This window comes from Globicephala melas, chromosome 6 (assembly GCF_963455315.2).
Source record: "Globicephala melas chromosome 6, mGloMel1.2, whole genome shotgun sequence".
Taxonomy (NCBI): domain Eukaryota; kingdom Metazoa; phylum Chordata; class Mammalia; order Artiodactyla; family Delphinidae; genus Globicephala; species Globicephala melas.
In genome coordinates this window covers 4,777,296-4,803,679 of record NC_083319.1, presented here as the reverse complement: position 1 = coordinate 4,803,679, position 26,384 = coordinate 4,777,296, and the positions used below count along the sequence as shown (strand labels likewise).

Genomic DNA, 26,384 nt, shown 5'->3' with positions numbered 1-26,384 from the left:
TCACGAGTGCTTACCCCTATGTTTTCTTCTAAGACTTCAATAGTTTTCGCTCTTATAGTTAGATCTTTGATCCATTTTGAGTTAATTTTTGTATATGATGTCAGACAAGCGTCCAACTTCAGTCTTTTACATGTGGATATACGCTTTTCCCAACACCACGTGTTGAAAAGACTATTCTTTCCCCATGGAATGGTCTTGACACCCTTGTCGAAAATCAGTTGACCATAGACGTGTGGGTTTATTTCTGGACTCTCAGATCTATTCCACTGAGGCACTGAGCGGTCTATGTGCGGTATTTCATCTAACCCTCCCAAATATCCCTCATGGTGGAAACAACCTTTATCTTACTGTCCCCATTTTACAGATGAGAAAACTGAGAGTCTAATACTGAGTGGCAAAGTCCAGGCCCAAACTCAGACCCTAGTCCTTCAACCTCCCGAGGAGGGAGGAAGTCCAAATGCTCACCCCTCCTCCCTCCCTTTCTCTCCCACCTCCGTCCTTTCCTCCCTCTTTTGCTCCTTTTTTCCTAACTTATCCTTTAAGCTGGGATGTTAACTGTGATTCCCAGAGAAGGGTATCTGGGGAGGGGATGTCATGACCTGTGACCTCTCTGGTCTCCAAATATCTCCTGCCTCCACTTCACCTCCTCCCCTCCCCTGCTCATCAGGGCACCAGATTCTGTGTCTCCATCTTTGCACAAAGTAGGCGATAAAGAAACGCTGGTGATAATTATCCCTCATCTCAAGTAGATGGTGCAGTTGGGAAGGGGTCTTAGAGATTACCTAAACCAGAGGAACCCCGATATCTCTAAGCACATTACAGTGGGACTAACTACTCAAGGGAAAGTGGGTGCCTGGAACCTGGCTGCTGGTACCCTCTGCCCCTGCCCCGGACCCCTGAGCCCCCACCCCCGGAAATCCTAGGGCTCCTGTGAACACAATACGAAACCACTAATAGTGTCCAACGTCTGCCCCATTTCCTACATGGGGAAACTGAGGCCCGACGGGATGGACTGACTTCCTCGGGCCCCAGTGAGGGAGCAGCAGACCCGGGAGGTTCAACCGTAAGCTATGGACTGGAGCCCTGGGGACATGAGGCCCTCCACACCAGGTCCCCGTACATCCAGTCACCTCCTGGATTTGACCACATGCGGTGGCATTCGGTGGGGGACCTGGAACGCCTCCCAGCGCGCGGTGGAGCCACACCTTCAAGGTAGGCATGGCCGTAAGGTTAAGGTTTGCTCTCTGGCCTGCTCAGGTGAGCTCTCACACCTGTGTGTAGCCCCTGGTGACCCAGCCCTGCTCAGAGCTGGCTCTTGCAGGCCCTGGGGATCTTAAGGCCCCTGCCCTGGCCCGTCCGCAAGCTGTGGTTCTCCTTGCTGTGGCAGCACTGTGAAAGGTGGACAGGAAGGGGATGTTTGTGGGAGGTGGGCAAGGCCAGGGGTGAGGCAGGATGGGGGGCAGAAGGTTAGGGATCAAAGTCAGCCTCGGCGATTACCCTCCGATGTCGGGCTGGGGTGCATGTGGTCCAACCCCGGCCCGCAGGTGGGAGCTTCAGGAAGCAAGAGCCGGGGACACACTCTCATGTGTCTCACCACACGCTGGTGTCTCTCCCACCCGCCCCATCTCGTGGGTTTTGGCTGCCATTTCCCGAGGCCTCCCTGTGGGCCGGGTACCCTGCATGTGCACTTTCTGTGCATGGCGTTTGTGTTTTCTCCGCAGCACTGGGACGGGTATACTGCAGATGAAGGGAGGGAGGCTCAGAGAGGTGGAGAGACTTACCCAAGTTTGCACAGCAGCGACAAAGCCAGGATCTGTCTCCGGGGCCTTGACCACTGTCCCATCCTGCCTTGTCAAAAGTCGGGATCACTGTCCTTGGGGACCCGAGATCCCAAGGTGCAACCACGTCACCCCTCAGGGCCTCGCTGGTAGGAAGGAATTAAATCCACGTTTGTGGATCCCTCCAGATCTACACCTGGGGCTTTCTAGAGCTGCCCTTCCTATTAAAGCGTCCTGGGCCCGTCTGCAAGGACCTGGCATTCTTCTCCCCCAGCGCAGTTTGTCCTGGGGGCTTTGGGACAATTTGGACCCCCTCGGTCCTGCATTCCAGCTCCCTCCTGTTGCCTGAATCACTTGTCCACTTGACTCCAAGTGTCAACCAGGGAAATAAAAGGAAATGAAACACGACCAGGGCATTTCCCCTCGGTCGTAGCAGAAGTCCGTTTTGGGGCAAAAGATGAAAAGGAGGAGAATGAGAGATGGAGCCTGCAGGTAACCCCAGAGCCTCGTCAGCCACGGCAGCACGCCCCCGCCTGAGCCCACAGAAAGGGCATGGTGCCCACGTGGGAGACTGCAGGTTCCTGAATTGTCCGCTCCTTCTGGGGAATCAAGAGACAGCAAAGGCAGGTGACGGCAGGAGGAGAAGCCAGTGGGCCAAAGAGCATGCCCTGTTCCCACCCCAGGCACCATCTAAAACCCCTTGCCAACAGCTCCAAGGCTGGCGTCTTGCTGGGTCTGGGCTTCTGGGGAACCAGGCTCCACGCTGGACTGGCTGCCAGGGGCTGGGTGCCCTTGGGTCTCGTCCCCGCTTTGGGGTGTAAACTTCCTGCCTTCACCAGAGGGGGTCTATGTATTCACCCTCCAGACCCCACTGCATTCCTAGATCTTGCTTCTGGCTTTTGGGACTTTCAGACTTAGAGAGAGGAAGAGGGAGAGGCATGGAGAGAGCAATAACCTCCCAGGCACTGGAGGACCCGGAGGGGATGGGCAGAGGCAGGACACCAACCTCAGCTCAGCTGCAAAACCCCAGAGCAGTGCCTCCTTCTCTGGCGGGGTCTCCGCCCCTTTGAGAATCCATGGTGCTCTTCCTGGAACAATGCGTGTGCGTGCACACACACACACACACACACACACACACACACACGGTTGCAAACACTCACAAGGCTTCCCAGACCACCCTGAGTCCACATGTGGGCCCCTGTGGGCCCCTATGCTGCCTCTGGGGGCTCTTAAGCGCAGGAAAATCACCATTTGTCTTCTTGTAACTGACTGATCCTGTTGCCTGAGGCTTTTCCTGATTCCACATCTTCCACCACCTCTTCAGACCAGCAAAAGCTCATATTTATTGAGTGCCTACTGCATACCAAGCACTTGACCTGAAGTTGCTCGTTGAACCCACCCAGAACACTTAACGACAGATCCTATATTTATACCCATTTTCAATATGAGGAACCTGAGGTTCAGAGAGGTTAAGCCACTTGCTCAAAGTCACACAGCTTCCAAGTAGAGGAGCCTGGCACCTCCACTCCAGGCTCCCTGGACCCAGTGCCTAGCTCCTAACCAGGCTGCTTAGCTGACCTGAGGCGCTCTGAATCTCTGTCTCATGGTTGGATTGAGGTGGTTGTTGTGTGTGTATGTGCGTGTGCGCATGTGTGCACGTATGTGTGGCCATTTCGCTGGGGGAGTGTACTGTCCCTGTCTGCCCCTCCTCCCCCAACACTCCTCGGCAGCCTGAGCAAGGAGGGCTGGGGAGGAGTGACGGCAGCGTTTTGCCCACCCCCTCTACCCCTTGAGACATGATGGAGTCTGCTAATCCGATGATTTGATAATTCACTTATTTCATGTCTATCTGGCAGTGTGTGGGCTCCCACGCACCAGCTCCAGGGAAGGCGAGATGGCTTTGCCTGGAGGAATCCGATCTGTTTTTCTGGGGAAGGAGTGGGGAAAAAATACACCCAAGAATGGACAATAATGGACCTAAAAATAGAGGGTGGAGGGAAGTGGGGGCGGGGAGCCAGGCATCTGCCTTCCACTGGGCCTGCTTGCACCCGGCAGCTCCTCCCCTCCCACCCGTGGGTTCCCCAAGGGTCTGGCTGCCTCTCAGCCTGGGGGAGAGGCATGGGAATGGGGAGCGGAAGGAAAGCAAGACTGGGAGCCAGGTGCCGCTCCAAGATGGAGAATTGTCCCATTGAAGGGTCCTCCGGGCTGTGGCCTTGACCTTGGCTGCACGTCAGAGTCTCCTGGGGAGCTGTAACTGGCCAATGCCTGGGAAGGGACCTACCCCTGAAGGTCTGATGTGGTTGGTCCGGGGTTCCCCGAGGTGAGTCAACGTGAGAACCACTCTAAGGGGTGTCTCCACAGCAGGAATAGGGGTTCAGATCTGGGGGCTCTCTCCTGCTTTGCCCCCAGGTCTCCTAAACCTTGAGACAGCCTTTCTGAAGGCCCCAAACCCAGATGGCCCGCTGGGACTCCAGAGGAGTGAAGGCAGGGGACAGGGAGCTGTGCAGACTCTTGGTTCTGTCCGGGTCCCCATCCCACTTGAGTGTCCTCAGCTGAGCCTCACAGTGGACTCACCTGGGAGCTCTTAACATCCCCCCCCCCAACCTGCCGGGGCTGCAACCCCACCTGCTACTGCAGTGTCTCTAGGGTGGGCCTGGGCCGAGGATTTATTCAAGCTGGGTGGTCCCAGGATGAAACCAAGTTTGAGAACCAACATTTCAGTCTTGCCCAGGACGGCACTGGGTCCCTTCCAGCTATAAGCATCTTGTCTTTTCATCTTCAGCATCTTGGTTTTTTGAATTCAAAGACTAGAGGGGGAGAGGGATTGCTCTCAGAATCTTTCCTTCCATCTGAGCTGCAGGCACCCCATCCTTGCTCTGGCTTCCTGGGACCTGAAGGGTGCTGGCCGCCACCTTACCCTTTGTTCCCAGGTTCTTAACCTCTCTTTCTGAAAGGAGGCTGCCCAGCCAGAGTCAGGGCTTTCCCTGCAGCTGCTAAATGTCAAGGCTGCCGGCTGGCTCCAGGCCTCCCCTTCCACCTTATCTCCTGCTGCCTACCAGGCTCCTGGTCCATCCAAGCACATTAACTCCTCTCTACCTGTGGCTTTTGCACGTCTGGTCTGGCCCTTCTCTTGATCCCGCTACATAGCGCACCCTCCCCACAGCCCGGTCAAATCTCCCTCCACCTGTCCATATCCAACCCACCCACCCTTGTGGGCCTGTCCTTCTGAAACCCCACCTCCTCCAGGAAGCCTTCCTGACCTTCCCAGCCAGTTCCCCTCCAGGCTTGTCATCCGTGCCATATTCTGGTGGTCACAGCACGGTGGTCAATGCTCCCATAAGGGGTCAAAGGTTACTGCAGGTATGACCTTGAGTCAGTGCCTGGCCTCTGGGGGCCTCAGTCCCCTCAGCTATAAAGCAGGGATGATGGTGAGAGCTGGGCTGACATCACTGTACAGGTGTCCTTCTTTGGACCAACTGTAGCAGGCGCCCCTACCTGGCCACGCATCTGAGTCACTGCAGGGGGTTTTGAGTGGTTGGTTGTTTGGTGGCTTGGTTCGCGTTCAACCTGGAGCAGAACTTCTGGCCTTAGTGCCCAGAGACACTTTCATCTCTTTCTTCTTCCCAAGGATGTGGATGGGCAGCCAGGTCTGATGGCAGCTTCTTCGGGACCATTTTGCACATTAGAGATAGTTGTTGAATAAGTGAAGGAATAAATAAATGAAACCTTACCAGCTCAGGCTTGCCTCTCTCACCACCACCAAGGGCTTCATCGGTAGAGCGATGCACCTGTCCAGTTGTGCCCGGGGTGGGGCAGGCCCAGACACTTCTTCCTCTTTCCTCTACCCGACCGCTTCTTACGCCTCAGAGACCAGCAAGAAGAAGCCCTAGAAAGTCTCAGCTTGTGGCCATTGGCACAGTCAGGTCCCATCCGTCCAGGCGCTGCATCCACTCCTGACACCTCCTTTTCAATGCGGAGGACCTGGAGAGGGGACCCGCCCGGGAGGGGGAGTCGCTCTGCAAACCTTAATTAAGCATCTTGCGTGTGACAGGCCCCACTCCTGTCTTCACAGAGCACACAGTGGGGAGGGGACCACACAGTAATTAACAGAAGAAGTCGCTAAGGAAAACCGATCAAGTGCCCATCTCGGGGAGGGAGGTGTTGGCCAGGGCGTTCTCCGAGGAAGGGAGGGTTAGCAGACACCTGCAAAGGGGTGGAGGAGAGGAGCTCCAGACAGAGGTGGTGAAGCCCAGGGGGGATGGGGGATGGGCATCAAGATAGGAAGGAGAGATTCCGGGGTCCAAAACAAGGTGGAAATTGACCTCAATGGGATCATACAATGATTTGTAAGAATTCTGTATACGTTTTGTAGGCTCCGTGGCACAAAAGTTCATTTCATCTTCCCTAAACCAAGGAATGACCCTACGGGCTGAGGCAGGGTAGCATAGCGGGCTCCTTATAGAGCATATGTTGTGGAGCTTCTAACACCAGTTCTGCCCTTTGCTCAGCAAAGTGCCATTGAATAAGTTTTCTAACCTATCGGTGCCTTGGCTTCTCCGTTTTGAAAATAATTATTAGGATCGTCATGAATAGAGGAAAGGAAATTTCACACGAAAAATCACAATCTCAATGTCTGGTGCTAAGAAAAGTACTCAGTAGGGAAGTTTAAAAAAGAAAAACGGAAGCAAGGCAAGATGAGAAGCGAGATAGGTGGGCGAGGTGGGCAGAGCCAGGACCAGCTTGGGTTTGCAATTTATCCGAAGAGGGTGCTCTGGGGTGCAGCTCTGGGGTGCAGAAGCGCACGGCTGCTTTCTAGACTGTGCCTGGTGGCAGGTCGGGGCGGGGAGGCCGGAGGGGTTGGTGGTGGCAGGGGGTGGACAGGACAACTGTCATTGGAGGGGGATGCCGGGATCAACCCTCTTGGACCCTCCCCTTTCAGCCGGTGGTCCCACCAGCCTTGGGGCTCTTTCAGGACCCACCGAGGCCCCATTGCTCTTCAGCAAGAAAACCAAGGGCAGCTCTCAGAGAGGAGGAGAGGGGCTCTGCAAAGGCCCCAGGGGTCTGGGGAAGGCGGCTCCCCTGAGTACTCCAGCCAGGCCCCTCGGAGGGGGCTGCTCGTCCCCCTGCCTCCCCGCCCCCCGCCCCCAGCACTGCATCCTCCAAGCCGCTTTTTTTCCTCCGTGATAAAATATTCATGTCAGCAGAGCAGGCCCTCTTTGGGAAGGCTGCCTGTGTCTAGCTTCTGCTTTGTACAAGCTTTTAAAGAGCAGGGCGCTTTTCCTACTCTCTAAGCATTTTCTAAGTCCTCAATCAATAATGCACTTTACCCAGCTTCTCTGAATGCAGCTTTTCTTCCTCTCTGCGCCCCTCCCCCCACCCTGCCCCGATTTCTCTCTCTTTCTCTCTTTCCTTCTTCCTTTTGTCCGTCTGTCTCTCCCTATTTACTTTTATTTACTTTTTTTCTAAACGTGTTCCACGAAAGCGTTGAGCTGTTTGGGTGGCGAGCCTCGGATGGGGAGTGGGGTGGGCAGGCAGGGAGGATGGGGAGAGGCCAGGGCCGCCGCCAAGCGGGAGGGTCCTCGGATGAACAGGTGGAGTCTGCGTGCGAGGCGGGGCGAGGAGGAACGCTGAGCCTGCCCGCTGGCCCTGGTGGGGAAGCGTTTGAGCTCCTGGCACGGGGGAAGAGGAGGGCTTGGGCTAATCCGGCCTCTCACTCTCCTTTTTCTAATCAATTAGAAAATGTTTACAGCATAACCAGAGGAAAGAGGACAAACACGTAGAAGAAAGGGGGCCTGGAGCAAAGGCAATATGCAGAGTGTGAGTCCAAATACATCGCCAAACTTTCTAAGGAGCCAGCAGTCCAGATTGGCCTATCTGCTTTTTATAGTAATGAGCTCCCTGTCGTGGAAGGTATGCAAATGAAGAGCTGCCATCCCTTGTCTGAGAGAGATGCCGACGTGGATCTGATCAGTTATGTGGTACCCAGTGAGGGGCTGGGGTGCAGCAGGTGCCCGTGGGGGTTGGTCCTACAGGGATCAACCCAGGCACTCTTCAGCTGGGATAGAATTTCCCACCCCAAACACTCCTAAAAATCTGGCTGTGGCAAGAATCTGCATATGCCCAGGACGGAGTGAAATATTTCCTTTTTTTTTTTTAAGGAGTACAATTTTGAGTTCCTGGAGAGATTAACCCTTGTCTAGCCAGAGTCTTGGCAAGACCTCACCCCACCCTCTCTGGCTGTTCAGCTGATGGACAGCCTCTCTGGGTCTGCAGTGGTGGAAGCAGTGTTTGGCGTTGCGTCCTTGTCCGTCTCCTGGACAGCTCGTCCGCCAGGGCAGCCCTATGCCTCAGGTGGTCAGAAAGGCTGGCTAGCTGGGTCTGTTGGGGAAGTCAGAGTCAGGGCGAGGAGGACTGGGGAAGTGGGTCCCTGCCCCGCTGCTAGAACAGCACCTGGGCCGGCTGCTTTCCACTCCCCTCAGTAACCGCACAGTCCTCCCTGGGTGATGCCGGGAGGGTCGCTTACCCTCTCTGAGTCGCATCAGAGCAATGGGATCCAGTGAGGCACGTTAGGAAGGGCGCATTGGGACTTCCCTGGAGTTCAGTGGTTAGGACTCTGCGCTTCCGCTGCAGGGGGCACGGCTTCGATCCCTGGTTGGGGAAAGAAGATCCCGCATGACTCGCGGTGGAGCCAAAATATTAAAAAAAAGAAGAAAAGGGCATGTTGAATAACTGCTCAACAGATACCATCCTTAGATACAACTGTCAAGGATCCTCACCGAGTTTGGAAATACTCATCAAATGCCACTTTGTGCAAATCACTACTGCGAGTGCGGGGTGGCAAGGATGAGCCAGACCCGGCCCCTGCTGTCCCAGAGTCCAGTCTCAGTCTCGGAAGGTTCCGGAAGGAGTTAAATGTGGGCAGGGGTGAAATGAAAGGGGGGCTGGAGCAGAGTGGAGGGCTGCTCCGAGCAGCTGCAGAACTGAAGTGCGTTTCCTAAGTTACGGCCTGGCCGGGCCAGGCTCAGGAGGTGGCCCGTGACTCCGGGTCCAAGGCAGACCTTGGACCAGGAGATGCCCACGGTGGCTGGCTCGGGATCAGGGTCTGGGGTGGGCGTGGGGAGGACATCACTGTGGCTTCTGGAGAGTCATTGCCAGGATGGATGAGCCCTGGGAAGACACCTTCCCCTGCCTGAGTAACGGCCAGGCTGGGAAGAAATGGCTCCAAGGAGAAACAAAACCAGAAAATTACAAGAGGAGCCTCCCTGGCCAGCTGCAGCTCCTGCCTCGAAATAACATGAGGGTCGGTTTCTGCTGATTCACGAGCAGGGAAGGGTGACCTTGCTGCTGTCCAGGGCTTTTGGGAAAGAAACCAGAAAAAGGGAAAGGAGAGAGGCCTGGGGGATCGGGTTGGGAGGAGTTAGAGGCGGGACAGGGATCAATGAAACTGCAGAAGGAGAAGGGGGCGGGGCAGGGGGAGGAGCAGAGGGAGGGAGGGAGGAGAGAGTTAGAGACCTCAGCGCGGCTAGAATTAGAATCGGCTCCCAACAGAATCTCCGTTTCCGATTTGTTAATAATTTATCCCCGCTGCAACTTTTCTTACCAATAAATAGGAAATAATTTGTTAAGGAGAATTCCCCCGGCACCCTGGCTTTCTCCCTGGGATGAGGGCATGGGGATGTGTCTCTGCATCCTTTCATCGAACTGGTGTGGGCAGCCGAGGAACTTGGACTTGGGGAGGTGAGAGTCAGAGCTCAGTCGTTTCATGAATGGGGAAACCGAGGCACAGACAGGGCAAGGCCCCACCCAAGGTCACACACGGGGTCAGGGACAGTCTCCGGGATCCCAACTCCATGATCTCATGGGTCGGCGACCAGGTCCAAAGAGTTTCCCCCTGAAGTTCTAGAAGCGTCATCCAAGGCGGAGGTGGGGCTAGCTCCTCTGTGGGTTGACTTCCCCCCACCGTTGCTCCTGCCTAAGTCCTGTTCTGTAAGACGGAGCTGTGCTGCCCCGCCTTCCCCTAAGCGCCCCGCCAGGGTCCCCGGGGAAGGCCGTGTTCCGAGTCCTTGCCCAGCCCCCCTTGCCCAGGGCTCTCCCTGGCAGCCCCCCGCCTCCAGCCTCCCACCCGCAGATGCCCCAGCCCCAGCTGAGGTTGGTGGGGCTGAGGAAGAGACTTCAGCTAGCAACTTGGCAGACAGGTTCAAAAAAATCTGTCAGCTGCTAAACTGTTCCCTGGGTTCGCCCACACGCCTCGGTGACACCCAAGCCTCTGGGGAGTGGCGCACGGCTGGGGCGCCAGCCGCCTTTCCCTCTGGGTGAGGGGCACAGTTCCTGACTTGTGTCCAAGCCCGACGCCCTGGCTTCTTGTCCCACCTCGGCCACCGCGGAGCCCCGTGACCTTGAGACATTGCTCAGTCCCCTTCCTTTGCAGAATGTAAGTAAAAGGACCCCATCCTCCAGGATAAAGCATATGCAGGGCTTAAGCATGGCCGTGGACCTTGCGCTTGGCCCAGGCCACGGGGCCGGTGATAGTCAAGATGCTCTCCCTACATCCCTTGTCCACAAGCCCGGGCCACCCAGAGTGCTTGCCACGTGGCACCTGGTGCAATTCTCAGGACCGCCCATGAAGTCAGCATTCGCAGCCTCCCTGGACTTTCATTCACTGGACAGAGCTTTCCTGAGTCCCCAGAAAGTGCCAAGGTCTGGGCTGCAGTGGGGAAGGAGGCGGGGGGGGGGTGGCCACGGCCCTCCTGGTACTTCCCCTGCAGTTGGGAACCTAAGGCTCACGGCAGTGGAGCGACTGCTCAAGTGCCCAGTGAGCGGCCAAGCCCTGTACCCGCCCTCCCAGTTACAGAGGGCAAAGCCCTTCCTGCCACACTGTGGCCCGCTGCTCCGCAAAGACCCGGACCTGATCTGGCGATGTCCGGCAGTGGTGTGATTTTGTCCCAACACAGGTTTGGATGGCAAGGCCAGTCTGCATGAAGTTGTTTATTCCTCCTCCTAAGACTTGCTTACAATTCCGGTGACTGCCCCGTCCATGCTCTCCATGGTTAAGGACCCAGAAAAACAGGTAGCCAGACTTCCCCCAGGCAGGTTACCTCCATCTCTGCTAACAGTCAGCTTTCCCACTCGATGATATATATATTTGTAAACTTTTTCATTTAAAAAACTTAATTAATTAATTTATCGGCTGCGTTGGGTCTTCATTGCTGCGCGTGGGCTTTCTCTAGTTGCGGCGAGCAGGGGCTACTCTTCGTTGCGGTGCGCGGGCTTCTCATTGCAGTGGCTTCTCTTGTTGCGGAGCACGGGCTCTAGGCGTGTGGGCTTCAGTGGTTGTGGCTCGCGGGCTCAGTATTTGTGGCTCGCGGGCTCTAGGCACGCAGGCTCAGTAGTTGTGGTGCACGGGCTTAGTTGCTCTGCGGCATGTGGGATCTTCCCGGACCAGGGCTCGAGCCCGTGTCCCCTGCATTGGCAGGCGGATTCTCAACCACTGCGCCACCACGGAAGCCCTCGATGATATTTTTTGCTGGTAGCTTGTCTCTGCTCTTTACAGCCTGGCCTCTGACTCTGACTCCAGCTGCACCCTTTGCACAAAAAAATAACATAAAAGCAAAAGCACTGAAGAGACAGTTGCAAGGTCTCTTCAATGAAAAGCCTGGTATGAAATGTTTCTCTGTAGAACAGTTGGTCCAGGTGACTCCTGCTCAGTGTCTGTGGAGGAGATTTGTCCCCACCCTGTTCTCTGCCGTGCTGGTGCCCAGGCTGACTGCCTTCCCCTCGCCCTGCACCCCGGCCTTCACCCCTCCAGCTGTGCTGCCCCACTTTGCAGGTGAGTTGCCTTTGTGTATCTGTAGAGATAAGTGAGCCACAGATATGATGGGCTTGGTTTCCCCAAGATTTCCTTGCTGGGGTCCCACAGGATCCAGAGGAAGTGATGCAGGGCTGGCAAGTACTTGGTTTCTTGTCTGGGAAATGGAGATGCCCTACCTCCTGGGAGTGCCAGGAGGATGCGGCCGGGATGGATGTGCAGTGTCCAGCCCGCCCTGGCCCATGGTTGGCATTCAGTGAATGTCATGATCGTCACGCCCTTTCAAGCCAGCAGTCCCCACTGTGGTCAGTGTCGTGTGCGAAGTTCCTGGCTTTGCCGTGAAGGGGCCAGGTGCCCTTCAGCCTTACTTCTTCCCCTGGAAGGTTGCTGGGAAAACCCTTGACCTAGTGTACGTGAAGCTGCTATTTAATCATAATTGCTACCATTTGAGGACATTTTCTAGGCATTTCATACAGATTATCTCATGTGATATTGGATGAGAAAATAAAGACTCAGAGAGGCAAAGCAACTTTCTCAAGGTCACACAGCCTCAAGGGGTTGAGCCAAGATTGAGGCCAAGGCTTTCAGACCCCAACACCAGTTTCCTTAACTGTTTGACCCCAGAACAGGGGTTCCTAACTGGGGAAATGGGACCCCACGAGTCCCCTAAGTGGAAAACGTGATGTGTTACATTTTTCCAGAGAACATCCTAAGGTTTTTTTTTTTTTTTTGCGGTACGCGGGCCTCTCACTGTTGTGGCCTCTCCCGTTGCGGAGCACAGGCTCCGGATACACAGGCTCAGCGGCCATGGCTCACGGGCCCAGCCGCTCCGCGGCATGCAGGATCCTCCCGGACCGGGGCACGAACCCGTGTCCCCTGCATCGGCAGGCGGACTCTCAACCACTGCGCCACCAGGGAAGCCCCCATCCTAAGGTTTTTAAACAGGGGTATGATTTTTTGGTTTTGGTGATATTCATGAAATGTCTAAAGAAACAATGACGACTTTTGATAATATCAAAGTTTGGCCCTGCTGTCATCCTGAGAAGTTAGGGGTGTGCCCCAAACATCCCTGGCTCTTTCTCCCCGGTATTAGGCCACTTTATCTTGACGGTGATTAGTTAATCTGATCTCATAGAGTAGAAACGTGCAGACCTAGGAGGCCTGCCAGCGCTGCCCCCCTGCCGGCCCCTCCCTCACACTCTCAGCGATCAGCGGCGCTCAGGGTGCGGGGCTCGGGGGTGAAACGGCCTTCACACCCCAGGCTTCCTCCTCGGCATCCTCCCTAGTGGACAGGAGGAAAATGAGGGTATGAGCCCGTGGCGCTCGGGAAGGACCGTGGGCGTGAAGCCGCCTTCAGTGGGGGGCACTCTGGCCCCTCAACGGTTAAATGGAATTCCGAGATCTTGGGGTGGGAGGGCGGTGGAAGAAAAAGAGAAATAGGAGAGAGGGAATTGTGTTGGCGATGGCTTGGGATTTATTTATTGTGCTCGCTGTTGATTAAGCCCGCTCACTCCGCAGCAGGAGCAGAGTTGGTAAATACACAGGCTGATTCATTAGTTTCTGACCATCTGCTTCCCGGGCTGAGGCCGGGGCGGGGGCGGGGGGGCAGTGAGCCCTGCAGGCTAGGGCAGCCAGGTTGGAGCCCCCCGTCCCTCTGCAGAGCTGGCTGTGTCAGTCTTCCTGATGACAGACAGGCCGGGTGTGTGGGGGGGGCGTGAGGGATCCAATATCCCGCCATGGGGACCACAGGAGGCTGGGCAGGTGAGGGAACATAGGCAGGGGGATGGAGAAGGACCAGAGGAGGGACTTCCCTGGAGGTCCAGTGGTTAGGACTCCACACTCTCACTGCGGAGGGCCCAGGTTCAATCCCTGGTCGGGGAACTAGGGTCCCACAAGCCACGCGGTGTGGCCAAAAAAAAAAAAAAGGACCAGGGGAGAGGTGAGGTGTTTCACAGCAGCTGGGGGTTGACAGGAATAATATCAACATTCCATATGAGGTCTATGACTATTAATCTAATTATCATTCTATTAATAACTAATTAATAGGATGACCAAATAACTGTAACTTAGTGACTGGTCACTGAGGTCCAAGCCCTATAGGGAGGCTTCACTACACTGTCCCAGATAAGCACACTAACAATCCTGTGATGAATGACGAGGGAACTGGGTTCAAAAGTGAATCAGGCAAGGAGGGCTTCCTGGAGGAAGTACATAGGGAAAGCTCTAAAAACCCAGAGGAGGGAAAGCAGCTGCAGGGGCACAAGCTCAGAGGTGAGAGGGGATGAGACAGCCGGGGAAAAGGCCCAGCTTCAGTGCTGGGTGGATAGCTTTCCAGGTGGGCAGAGTAGCATGATGCCACCTGGTACCAGCGTATTGAGAAGCGGGCCGGTAGAGGAGGGCCCCAGAGAGAGCGTCTGGCCGTTCCTCCCACCCTGACCCACGCTTTGCTCACTTGGGGTGAGGCATGTATTAGTTTGCTAGGGCCTGCGTGGCTTAAACCACAGAAATTTATTTTCTCAGGTTCTGGAGGCTGGAAGTCCAAGGTCAAGGTCTGACCCTTGAAAACCAAGGCAGGCTAGTTTCTTCTGAGGCTTCTCTCCATGACTTGCCCATGGGCCCCTGTTGCTGCTTCTTCACATGGTCATTCTGTGTGCACGTGCCCCAGGGGTCTGTGTATCCAAATTTTCCCTTCTTGTAAGGACACCAGTCAGATTGGATTAGGGCCCACCCTAAGGGCCTCATTTTAATGTAATCACCTTTAAAGGCCCTATTTCCAAATACAGTCACATTCAGAAGTACTGGGGGTTCAGGCTTCAACATATGAATTTGGGGGGTGGGGGCGCACAGTATACTCCATAACAAGTTGCCAGGGGCAGTAGAAGAAGGGAAGCTGTGGGAAGAGGATGATTGCTGGGTCGGGGGAGGGGAGGATGCCCACTTGGGTGCAAACTGTGTCTTCCGGTCCCCAGTGTCCAGGTGTGAGCTCTGAGCCAGCTGAGGGCCTGGGGAACAGGCTGTCCCCCACAGGCAGGCCTGCCCCCCTTTCATCACCAGGCCTGGACTCTACAAGCCACTGAGCCATCCCCATGGGGCCTTTCAGCCTCTCCCCGTTCCGGGCGACGTCACAAGAGCACCAGCTGGAGTGCGGGGAAGCTTGGACCCCCACGGGCCGAGCCAGGCCCCTCTCCCTGCCATGTTGTGCGTGAGGTCCCTAGAGTTCCAGAACACCTCTGAGGTCGTCCAGGACACAAGCAGGCTCGTCCTCAAACCCCTCCCACCCTCAGGGAGTCCTGGGCCAGTCCTGCCCCACCCTGGGCCTCGGTTTCCCCATTTGCTCAGTGAGGGGGGTGGACTCAATGCTGTACCCCTTCCACCCCAAGTTTTCCGGGTCCTGGGAATCAGCAGGTCTGGCCAGGTGGGGTGGATAGTGGTACCACAGGGGACCCAGGACAGAGCTATTTTGGTGGGACCTGCCTCAGTAAACCCCAGAGCCAAGCTGCCCGCTGAGGATCCCTGGGTGGCCTAGGAGCTGGTCCTCCACTAACAGGCTTCAAAGGTGATGGCCCAGGGTCGCTGCGGTGATACCGGCTCGGCCCCTCGGGAGACAAGGCGCCCACGGCCACTGGGAGCCGAATGCCTCCTTTTAGAATGTGACGCTTTAACTCAGATCGAAGCCGCTTTTGTCTGAGCAAACCGGGGTCCTGAAATATTCATCAAAGGAGCTGCAATTGGTCCGGGCGCGTGCGGTTCTCAGTGACGGTGTTTCCTATTAATTAATAGCCTTTATTTTTTAGAGCAGTCTTAGGTTTACCGAAAATGGAGCAGACAGTCCAGAGAGCCCCTAAGACCCGTTCCCCATACAGCTGCCCCATTATCCACAGCTTGCATTAGCGTGCTACCTTTGTTACATGGATGTGTCGTCATTAACGCAAGCCCACGTTGACGGTAGGGCTCCCTCCTGGCGTTGCACAAATGTACCATGTCATTTATCCAGCATGACAGTGTCATACAAGATGGCTTCACTGCCCTAAAAATTCCCTGGGCTCCCCCCTATTCATCCCTCCAACCCCCGGCAACCACCACGTTAGTGATATTTTCAGGCCTCTGGGTGAGTTCACACGGCAGACCAGACCCGGGGGATGGATTTGAACTGCGGAGGAGGGAAGCCCCGGCTGGAGCCCGCTGGGCCAGGGAGTGGGCTGCCAGCTTTTGGAGGCGGGGGTGAGGGGAGAGGAAGCATGTGGGGGCCGTGCCCTGCCTTACCCAGACAGTGTCCCCCAGTGGGCCAGCCAGGCACGTGCCAAGGAAAGGACTGCCACAAGACGCACCCCCTTGAGAGGAACCCGGGCTGTGCGTGAGGCAGACACGCATGCTGTGGGGACAGAGAGCAGGCCCCAGTGACAGACAGGCCACAGTGCGGCCCCCAGCTCTTCCTAGCAGGGCCTCGGGCAAGGGCCACCACCTTCCAAAGCCCGGGTTGCTTCATCCCGAGCATGGAGTTGACACTCCCACACTGTGAGCATTGGTGGTTAGCTAGTTACTGAACAGGAGAGAAATGAGATAATGTGCTGGGCACCAGGTGGACTTCTTCCACTGCCCCTCCTGTTGCTACTAATTGTATTGTCTGAAGGGTCGAGAAGGCGTCTCTGTGTAGGAGATGTTTCAAGAGTCAAATGTCCATCCACAGATGAATGGATAAAGAAGATGTGGCACATATATACAATAGAACATTACTCAGCCATAAAAAGAAACAAAATAGAGCTATTTGTAGTGAGGTGGATGGACCTAGAGACTGTCATACAGAGTGAAGTAAGTCAGAAAGAGAGAAACAAATACCGTATGCTAACACATATGTATGGAATCTAAAAAAAATGGTGCTGAAGAACCTAGGGGAAGGGCAGGAATGAAGACGCAGACGTAGAGAATAGACTTGAGGGCACGGGGAGGGGGAAGGGTAAGCTGGGACGAAGTGAGAGAGTGGCATGGACATATATACACTATCAAATGTAAAACAGATAGCTAGTGGGAAGCAGCCGCATAGCACAGGGAGATCAGCTCTGTGCTTTGTGACCACCTAGAGGGGTGGGATGGGGAGGGTGGGAGGGAGACGCAAGAGGGAGGAGATATGGGGATATATGTATACGTATAGCTGATTCACTTTGTTATACAGCAGAAATTAACACACCATTGTAAAGCAATTATACTCCAATAAAGATGACAAAAAAAAGTGTGAGTAGGAATTTGGAGGCAGACAGAGAGTGGAAGGGCATGTCAAGGAGAGGGGATGCCATCTGCAAAGGCTCAGAGGCACAGACAAGGGAGGCTTGGAGGACAGGAGTGCTCAGGTGGGAGGCCAGGAACAGTGGCTCCAGATATGGTGGGAGGAGGTCAGAGTCAATGAGGTAAAGCGGTAGGGCTTTATCCTCTGGGCAGTGGGGAGCCATGGAGGGTCTCAGAGCAGTGACTAGCTCCCGCCATTCTTGATTGTCTGAGCTTAGAGTAGGAACGAATGTTTTCTTGGGAGGGAATAGAGCTGCATGTCTTTATGGGCTTTGGAAGAGAGAGGCTTCCTGGTGCCCGGACGTCGGAGCACAGGCTCTGAGACCTCTGGGCAGACACCGGGGCTGGGCTGGGACAAGGCTCCCGGGCCCCCCAGAACAGTCAGCATCCACCCTGGTCTTCTCCCCACCCGCAGGAGAACCCCTACCTGTGCAGCAACGAGTGTGACGCCTCCAACCCGGACCTGGCTCACCCGCCCCGGCTCATGTTGGACAGGGAGGATGAGGGCCTGGCCACCTACTGGCAGAGTGTCCCGTGGAGCCGCTACCCCAGCCCGCTGGAGGCCAACATCACCCTGTCGTGGAACAAGAGCCTGGAGCTGACGGACGACGTGGTGGTGACGTTCGAGTACGGCCGGCCCACCGCCATGGTCCTGGAGAAGTCGCTGGACAACGGGCGCACGTGGCAGCCCTACCAGTTCTACGCAGAGGACTGCATGGAGGCCTTCGGCATGCCCGCCCGCCGCGCCCGCGACCTGTCGGCGTCGGGTGCCCACCGGGTGCTGTGCACGGAGGAGTACTCGCGCTGGGCCGGCTCCAAGAAGGAGAAGCACGTGCGCTTCGAGGTACGGGACCGCTTCGCCATCTTCGCCGGCCCCAACCTGCGCAACATGGACAACTTGTACACGCGGCTGGAGAGCGCCAAGGGCCTCAAGGAATTCTTCACCCTCACCGACCTGCGCATGCGGCTGCTGCGCCCGGCGCTGGGCGGCACGTATGTGCAGCGGGAGAACCTCTACAAGTACTTCTACGCCATCTCCAACATCGAGGTCATGGGCAGGTAAGGCCCGGGGGTGACCTGGTACCCAGGATGTTACCTGCTTGCCGGGATATTACCAGATACGTGGAATGTTACCTGAGGCCTAGGATGTTACGTGATACCTGGGACATTACCTGGTGTTGCATCAAAGGGGCTACCTGCGATTTTCCATGGAGGGAGGTGAATGCTGGATGATGAATGTCCTCCGTAGGGCCCAGGCTACCTCTAGCCACAGGGCTGGGAGGTCTGGAGAGGATGGGTGGAGCTGAGCAGACCTGGGCAGTGTGGGTGGGGTTTGAGCTAAAGCCTGGTGCTCGGGAGGTACAACGTAACTGGCCACGGACTCAATGAACGGGCACTTGTGTCTGGGGGGTGCCCGAGACCACCTTCAGGCTCCAGGATTTGCTAGAAGGACTCACAGAGCCTAGCAAAGCTGTTATACCCACAGCTGCTGTGGTTACAATGAAAGGATACAGATTACAGTCAGCAACAGACAAAGGTTCAGAGGGCAGGCTCTGGGAGAGAGCAGTGCGAGCTTCCGGTCATCCTCTCCCGGTGCAGCAACGGTGACAGCGCGTGCGGAGTAGCGCCAGCCAGGGGAGCTTGCCCGAGCCTGGGTATCCAGGGGTGTTATTGGGAATTGGTTATGTAGGTGTGGCTGACTGCCCACGTGGTTGACCTTGGGCCCCAATTCCTTGACCCACAGGTCATGCTGATACTGCATGGCCCCAGGCCGCCATCATAAATCACATCATTAGTGTCAATTATCTGGAGTGGCCCCAGGCCCCAGATAAACAAAGACTCTTAATAGGCAGGACATTCCAAGGCTCATAAACTCCTCCCAGGATCTAGTTAAGGGCCAGACTTTTCTTTGGACTCTGTAGCGTGTGGACAGCCCAACCCTGCCGAGTTAGTCCTTTACTCACAGCTTTGGAGAAGAAGATGTTTTGTGGACACTTTGGGGGGAGGCAAAGGACCATCACAGGAGGTAAAAACAGCCTTTGATTCCCAGGAACTCTGTAGATTGCAGATGATAAAATGGTCGCACGCTGTCCCAGATCATCTGTTCATTCGACAGATGACCTGCTGGTCAGTAGGGCCAAGGCCTTTATCCCCAGCCACGGATATAACACCCTGGTCTGCACTCAAGAGCGAGGCTTGCGGGGGGCGGGGGGCATCGCGGGTAACCAAGGGGTCAATCATAAGGGGCAGCAGCGTGTAACACAGGAGCTCTCTAAGTGTGGTTCCTGGACCAGCAGCATTACCGTCACTTGGAAACGCGTTAGAAATGCAAATTCTCGGGCCCCGTGCCAGGCCTGCTGTACCGTAAACCCCAGGGGTGAGGCCCAGCAGTCTGTGTTTTAATAAGCTCTCTGGAGGGTTCGGATACACGCACGTTCGAGAACCGCTGCTGTGGCAGTCGGAGTAGGCATTCTGGAGCCAGATGGCCTGGGGTGAATTCCCGGCCCTGCCGTCGACGGGCTGTGAGCCTCCGGACGAGGACCTCTCCGCGCCTCAGTTTCCCCATCCGTAGAACAGGGATGATAACGAACATGCTTGTCTCACTGCATCGTGGTAAGCTAATTGAGTTAGAGTTAGAGCTGATGAGATACTCAGAACTACTGTGAGCTTGTGTTTATTACATCGCAGTTTACACGACTGTGGGTTAGCATGTCACACATGCTAAAAAAGTGTTTATTGAATAAAATACATAGTGTTCAAAATAATGGCGTCCGAGAGCTGGGGCAGGTTGAGGAAGGACCAAGTTGAGACCCAAGGGTGTTGGGGCATAATTAGGGCCAGGAGCATGGCTTAGGCCAGTTTGGGCAGGGGCTGTACCAGAACCCAGCTGGGACAACATACCTTGGGCAGCTTTCCACGACAGGCTCTGCAGACTGCCCGAGTATATAATTACTGATGAGTGCAAAAACCAGTTTGCTGCATGGTGTGTATAGTATAATCCCATTTTTGTAAAATATGTAATATGCCCGCACACGTGATTTCTCTGTTGACATTGACATTGGAAAGAAGCCCTTTCGGGCCTGGGAGCATCGTGGATGTGGGGAAAGGCTAGAAGCTTGTGTACTAATGTCTCACTGTGGTCACACCTGCGGAGTAGGGGTGGGCAGGGGCGGTGTGGGGTTTTGGTTTTCCGCTGTGTCTGCATTTTATTTTCCTTTGACTCTGTGTGGATTCCAGGTGGGCCAAGGCAAAGGCAAGCGATTCATGAGGTGGGGTCAGTTCAAGGCCAGCAGGTGGCAGTGAGGCAGGTGCACATTCAGGGGCCTGTGGTTCTGACACCCGTGACTCCTAGCCCACCCGCACTTGGGGCAGGCTGTTTTATTTTTTATTTATTTTTTTATTTTTTATTTTTTTTTGCGGTACGCGGGCCTCTCACTGTTGTGGCCTCTCCCATTGCGGAGCACAGGCTCTGGATGCGCAGGCTCAGCGGCCATGGCTCACGGGCCCAGCCGCTCCGCGGCATGTGGGATCTTCCCGGACCGGGGCACGAACCCGTGTCCCCTTCATCGGCAGGTGGACTCTCAACCACTGCGCCACCAGGGAAGCCCAGGGGGCAGGCTATTTTAAACCAGGAGTGGTCTGGAGACCGCCTGATATGTGGCAGCTGTTGCGGTAGCGGGGAGTCAAGGATCAATGTCCTGCTCCTGCTTCTCAGATCCGTGTGCAGGCTTTGGGCTGTGGGCCATCTTGGTGACCTCTGCCAGCCCTGGGGATGCGATGGTCTGGTTCTCTTAAGACCCTCCCATCCGCCGACCCAACAGCTTAGCAGTTCAGAGGTAGGAACAAGATCCCCACCCCTTCTGGGGGCTGTGGCCCCTTTTCTGACCTCCTTGGGCTGCTGTGGGGGTGTCCCTCATCTTCAGGCGTCTAATCAAGGGCCCGCCTGCCCCTTCGTTAGGCGGCTCGTGCAGGGTCCTAAGGTCCAGGCCGGCTGCAGGGTCTGCGCTGGATGGTGACAGCCAGGACCTGTAGTGCCCCTTACACCTCAGCCAGGGGTGAAGGTCATTTTTCTCTTAGGAGGGACTCTGAGATGCAGAAGTGGGGCAGATCGTATTTGGGAAGGGACAGAGGGACAGCGGCGGGGGGGCAGGAAAGAGTCTCAGCTTTTCAGCCTCATCTAGATCAAGAGGGCTGTTCTGGTGCCAGGTGACCTGGGGGTCAGGTGAGCTGGGTTCCAGCCCCGCCCCTCTGCTCCCCTCTCTGGACCTCAGTTTCCTGTCTGTAACCTGAGGCCTGGGGCTGCCAGGGCGGTCCCTGCCCGGCAGCTCCCAGCTCCCGCTGGCACCCAGCCTCTGTGGGTGGTGGGCATTAGCTGTAGTGGTGGTGAAAGCACGCAATCAATTCACAGATAAAGTAAGTACTCTTCAGGCGGCTGGTTGGCAGGAAAGTGGCAGCTTGGCTAATCGATTAATTAGATCTGGTCAGATGCTTCAGCAACGGGCTGTGACTTCCTCTACTTTTCCTTTTTAAATTCCAGGTGGGAAAGTCCAGCTGTGCCTGGGAGCCAGAGAGGCCAGAGAGGCAGGATGGGGTGGCAAAGGTGCCCGTGGGCCCACCCAGATGATGCCCTTGGTGTTCCTGAGTAGTGACCTGAGGATCCCCGGGCTGTCGGGTGCTGGGATTTCAGACTGAACCTGTTCTGGTATTTGCTCAGAATTTCATGACCCAGAGTTACACGGTGCCTCCCCCTGTGGCCTGCTAACAATAGTAGCTGATACTTATTGAGTGTTTGCTATGGGCTCCTTTCCTGTTGAGCAGTGAGCTCAGGGCTCACATGCATCTTAGTTAATCAATAGTCATTCACTTCCCACAAGGTTATTAAATCTCTAAGACCCCACAAGCTGGAGCATTGAGCAAGCCGGACCTGATCTCCGCCCCATAGAGCCTTTCCCACGGGGACGACATTCCCCTCCACCTCGTGTTTTTAGATAAGGAGGCCGAGGTCAAGGGACATAAGTAGATCACACAGCGAAACTGACCACCAAACAGTCAAGGTGCAACCCTAGTGTGCCCAAGCTCAAGTCCATCTCTCTATGGAATCTAAGGGTCTTTGATACCATGGGTGCTTCCAGCCCTGTCACTCATGTCACCTATTTCCAGCCAGCAAGCACCTGGCTCTGGGGGAGGAGGATGGAGCAGATGGAGAAGCCCAGGCCCCTGGGGGTGAGGACCTGGTACAAATTAGGGGGTGAAAGGAAGAAGGAGAGCAAACCGCAGCCCCACAGGGCAGCGGTGCAGGGAGCAAAGTAGCTTCCAGCACCTGGAGGTCCCACCACCGGCCTCCCCTCCCTTCAGGACCAGGCAAAACAGCTTTGCCAGTCCTGCTTACTCTGGGTCTGAGACAAAGAGAAGAGGGGGTCCCGCCCATTAAGTTGCTCCCATTCCTGGAAAGCTCCCATTCCTGGAAAGCTGGGAAGGGGCGGGAGCGATTTTCTCCTTCCACACACAGGGAAACTCAGGTGTGGACTGGGAGAGCAGCTGGCTTTAACTGGGCAAGTCCGGGGCGGCACCGGATTTGAGGAGGAATGAGACGGTGCTTGGAGAAGAGACAAGGCCCCCACCTGCACCCCCAACACAGTGGTCAAGGGCAGCCAGGCCCACATCCAACCAGCTTCATACAGGAGAGCATTTTACTTTATTTATTTATTTTTTAAATATTTATTTATTTTATTTTTGGCCGCGTCGGGTCTTAGTTGCGGCACATGGGGTCCTTCGTTGCCGCATGCGGGATCTGGCATGCGGGATCTTCCGTTGCAGCGCGTGGGCTTCTCTCTAGTTGCGGCATGCAGACTTGGTTGCCCCACGGCATGTGGGATCTTAGTTCCCCAACCAGGGATCAAACCCCCGTCCCCTGCATTGGAAGGTGGATTCTTAACCACTGGACCGCCAGGGAAATCCTCAGGAGGGCATTTTAAAACGACGGGCTCCCCAGCCCCACTGCTAAGAGCTCTGGATCCCATAAGTTTGGGGCGAGGTCCAGAAGAGATTCTTTACAAATCTCCGCGAGGGAGTGGAGAGTTGGGAACCCCCAGGTAGAAGCTGGCATCATTAGACCAACCAGGGTTTGAATCCTGCCTCCATCACTGATTAGCTGGATCACCTTAACCTGTCTAAGCCTCAGTTTTCCCGTCTGCAAAATGGAGATATGATAACGACCTCACCAGCTTGGGGTGAGGCTTCAGTGAAACGATATATTTGAAGAGCTTACCCTAGTGTCCCATTCCTCTGGCTAGGTGGCCGGAGAGGTCAGGGAGAGAGGCAGACCAGATGTTGCCGCATCTTCTGATGTTGTGAGAGAAGGCACACAGCAGAAATATATGTGAAATCACTTGCTTTTTGAAATACTGGCACCTACTGAAAATCCTGTGCAGGTAAAACAAAACACACCTGCAACCCAAGGCAGCTCACAAGCTGTCAGTGTGCCCCCTCTGCTCTGAGACCTGCCTGTCTTCTCACAGCGGTGACAACATAGCTGCTACACTCACAGTATTCTGCAGGCCTCTGGCAGGGCGGGCACCTGGGATCTGGACAAACTCCGGGTAAACAGCCTGCTGACTCTGGGTCTGGGGCAGAGGGAAGGGGAAATGGTCATCCTATTCTCACCCTCAGGCCCTGCCCCAGGGCAAAGTCCTCCACCCAGAAAACTCTTGGAGGCTCCAGGGAACCAGTCCAGCTGGGCCTTAGCCAGCCAAGGACAGGAAAGGAAGAGTGAGTTCCTCGTTCTTGGAGGTATTCAAGCCAAGCAGGGTGGTGTTGGTGGGAGATGACGGAGAGAGGTCCCATGCATCAGATGAAGGTCCTGTGCACCTGATCTGTTCACCATTGATTAAGTGAACAGGAACTATAGATACCATTTTAAAATTTGGTAGGTGTGAGAATCCACTGGCTTTCCCAGATGCTGCTGGGGTCTGGCTTCTCATCCAAGGCCCTGGGCCAGCCGGCACCTGCCTGGTTTTCTCCTCCCTTGACCCCCTGCCCCTTTCTTGCCTTCTTGTCTTCTTCCATAAACGTCCTGCCATATTGATCACCCAGTAACTAAAGATAGACGGAACTTAGGACAAGAATAGAAAACGCAGGAGGGAAGCAGGCTTTGTGCATGTGTGTGTGTGTGTGTGTGTGTGTGTGTGTGTGTGGAGGGGAGGGGGAGGGGGAGGGGATCAGAGCGAGCAGAGGCCTTTCCACTTACTGCACGGACTTGCCCCGCCCTCCGTCTAGTCTCTTCCGTTGCTGATCCCCAGGGAACATGGGTGAGAAGGGAAGCGTGTGATTTTTATTCTGCCTGCACTGACCCTTGTAGCTCTGTGACCCCCACCTGGGGTTGGGGGGTGGGGCTCCCCCCTTCAGGAACATTAGCTGTCATTGCCGAGCAGCTCTTATGGGCCATATGGTATTCTAAGTCCCGCATGTGTGTCTCCTCATTGAGTCCTGCCCCTTGAGGGTCCTTGTCCCCAGTATGCGGATGAGGAAACTGAGGCTTGGAGGTTAAGAAATAGATGGAGGTGCCCCCTTAGGATGACTACCGTCAGAAAAACAGAAAACAACGAGTGTTGGCAAGGATGTGGACAAAGACGAACCCATGTGCACTATTGGTAGGAATGTAAAATGGCGCAGCGGCTGTGGAAAACAGTGTTTTGGTTCCTCAAAAAATTAAACATAGAATTCCCATATGGTCCAGCAGTTCCACTCCGGGTTATACACCCAAAAGAACTGAAAGCAGAGACTTGAATAGATATTTGTGCACCCATGTTCCCGGCAGCATTACTCGCATAGTGGAAAGGTGGAAATAACCCAAGTGTCCGTCAACTGATGATGGAGTAACAAAATGTGGTCTATACATACCATGGAATATTATTCAGCCTTGAAAAGGAAGGACATCCTGACACCTGCTACAACACGGATGATATAAACCAGACACAGAAGGACAAATACTGTGTGAGTCCACATAGGTAAGGCACCAGGAATAGGCAAGTTCGTAGAGATGGAAAATAGGATAAGGTTGCCAGGGGCTGGAGGGAGGGGGGAATGGAGAGTTCCTTAGACGGTGTAAAGTTTCTGTTTGGGATGATGTAAGTGTTCTGGAAAGGATTTTTTTTTTTTTTAACGGATCAAAATCATTTATTTATTTATTTATTTAAACATCTTTATTGGGGTATAATTGCTTTACAATGGTGTGTTGGTTTCTGCTCTATAACAAAGTGAATCAGTTATGCATATACATATGTTCCCATATCTCTTCCGTCTTGCATCTCCCTCCCTCCCACCCTCCCTATCCCACCCCTCTAGGTGGTCACAAAGCACCGAGCTGATCTCCCTGTGCTATGCGGCTGCTTCCCACTAGCTATCTATTTTACGTCTGGTAGTGTATATATGTCCATGCCGCTCTCTCACTTTGTCACAGCTCACCCTTCCCCCTCCCCATGGAAAAGGATATCTTTTAAAGGTAATTGCTTTTATTTGTTTGTTTGTTAATTTTATTTTATTTTTGGCTGTGCTGCACAGCTTGCAGGATCTTAGTTCCCCGACTAGGGATTGACCCCTGGCCACGGTGGTGAAAGCACTGAGTTCTAACCACTAGACCACCAGGGAAGTCCCTAGAAAAGGATATTGATGGTAGTTGCACAATAACGTGAATGTACTTAATGTCACTGAATTATCCACTTTAAAATGGCAAAATAGTAAGTTTTATGTTATGTATATTTTAACACACACACACACACACACACACACACACACACACAAGAAGAAAAAGAAATAGGTGGATGGCTTCCATGTCAGACTGTCCAGGTGCAAATCCTGGCTCAGGTGTGACCCAGGGCAAGTTTCTTAACTTGTCTGTGGCTCCTTTCCCACCTCCATAAAATGGAGATAATAACCATGGAGTTTGTTTGTTTGTTTCATTTTTGGCTGCATTGGGTCTTCGTTGCTGTGCACGGGCTTTCTCTAGTTGCAGTGAGCAGGGGCTACTCTTCGTTGTGGAGCACAGGCTTCTCGTTGCGGTGGCTTCTCTTTTTGCGGAGCATGGGCTCTAGGCACACGGGCTTCAGTAGTTGTGGCATGCAGGCTCAGTAGTTGTGGCTCATGGGCTCTAGAGCACAGACTCAGTAGCTGTGGCTCACGAGCTTAGCTGCTCCGCGGCACGTGGGATCTTCCCAGACCAGGGCTCGAACCCACGTCCCCTGCATTGGCAAGCGCATTCTCAACCACTGCACCACCAGGGAAGTCCCATAACCATGGAGTTTAAATCAGACAACCCGTGAAGAGGCTCAGAGCCGTGGCCAGGCCGTGGTAAACATGCAGTAAGTGCTAGGGTCACCACTGTGTCAATAAAACACCAGGATCCCAGGGCACGGCCTGGAGTTCCTTCTACGGGGCCCGTGCTTTCAGGAGAGTGGGCCTTAATGGTCCTGGACTCCCGGAAATACATGCTAAGCATCGTGTGGGTGTGAGGTCGGCCCGACTGA

General features: G+C 54.9%; 1 protein-coding gene across 4 annotated transcripts in view; it reads left to right on the top strand.

The window, feature by feature from the left end:
• NTNG2 (netrin G2) overlaps positions 1–26,384 on the top strand; it is a 74,802-nt gene that overhangs the window by 15,086 nt on the left and 33,332 nt on the right. For all 4 annotated transcript variants that reach the window (XM_060300258.2, XM_060300256.2, XM_060300259.2 and 1 more), the window contains exon 3: positions 17,279–17,922. In XM_060300258.2, coding sequence (XP_060156241.1) covers positions 17,279–17,922 — 644 coding nt within the window. The remainder of the gene's footprint in view (positions 1–17,278; positions 17,923–26,384) is intronic.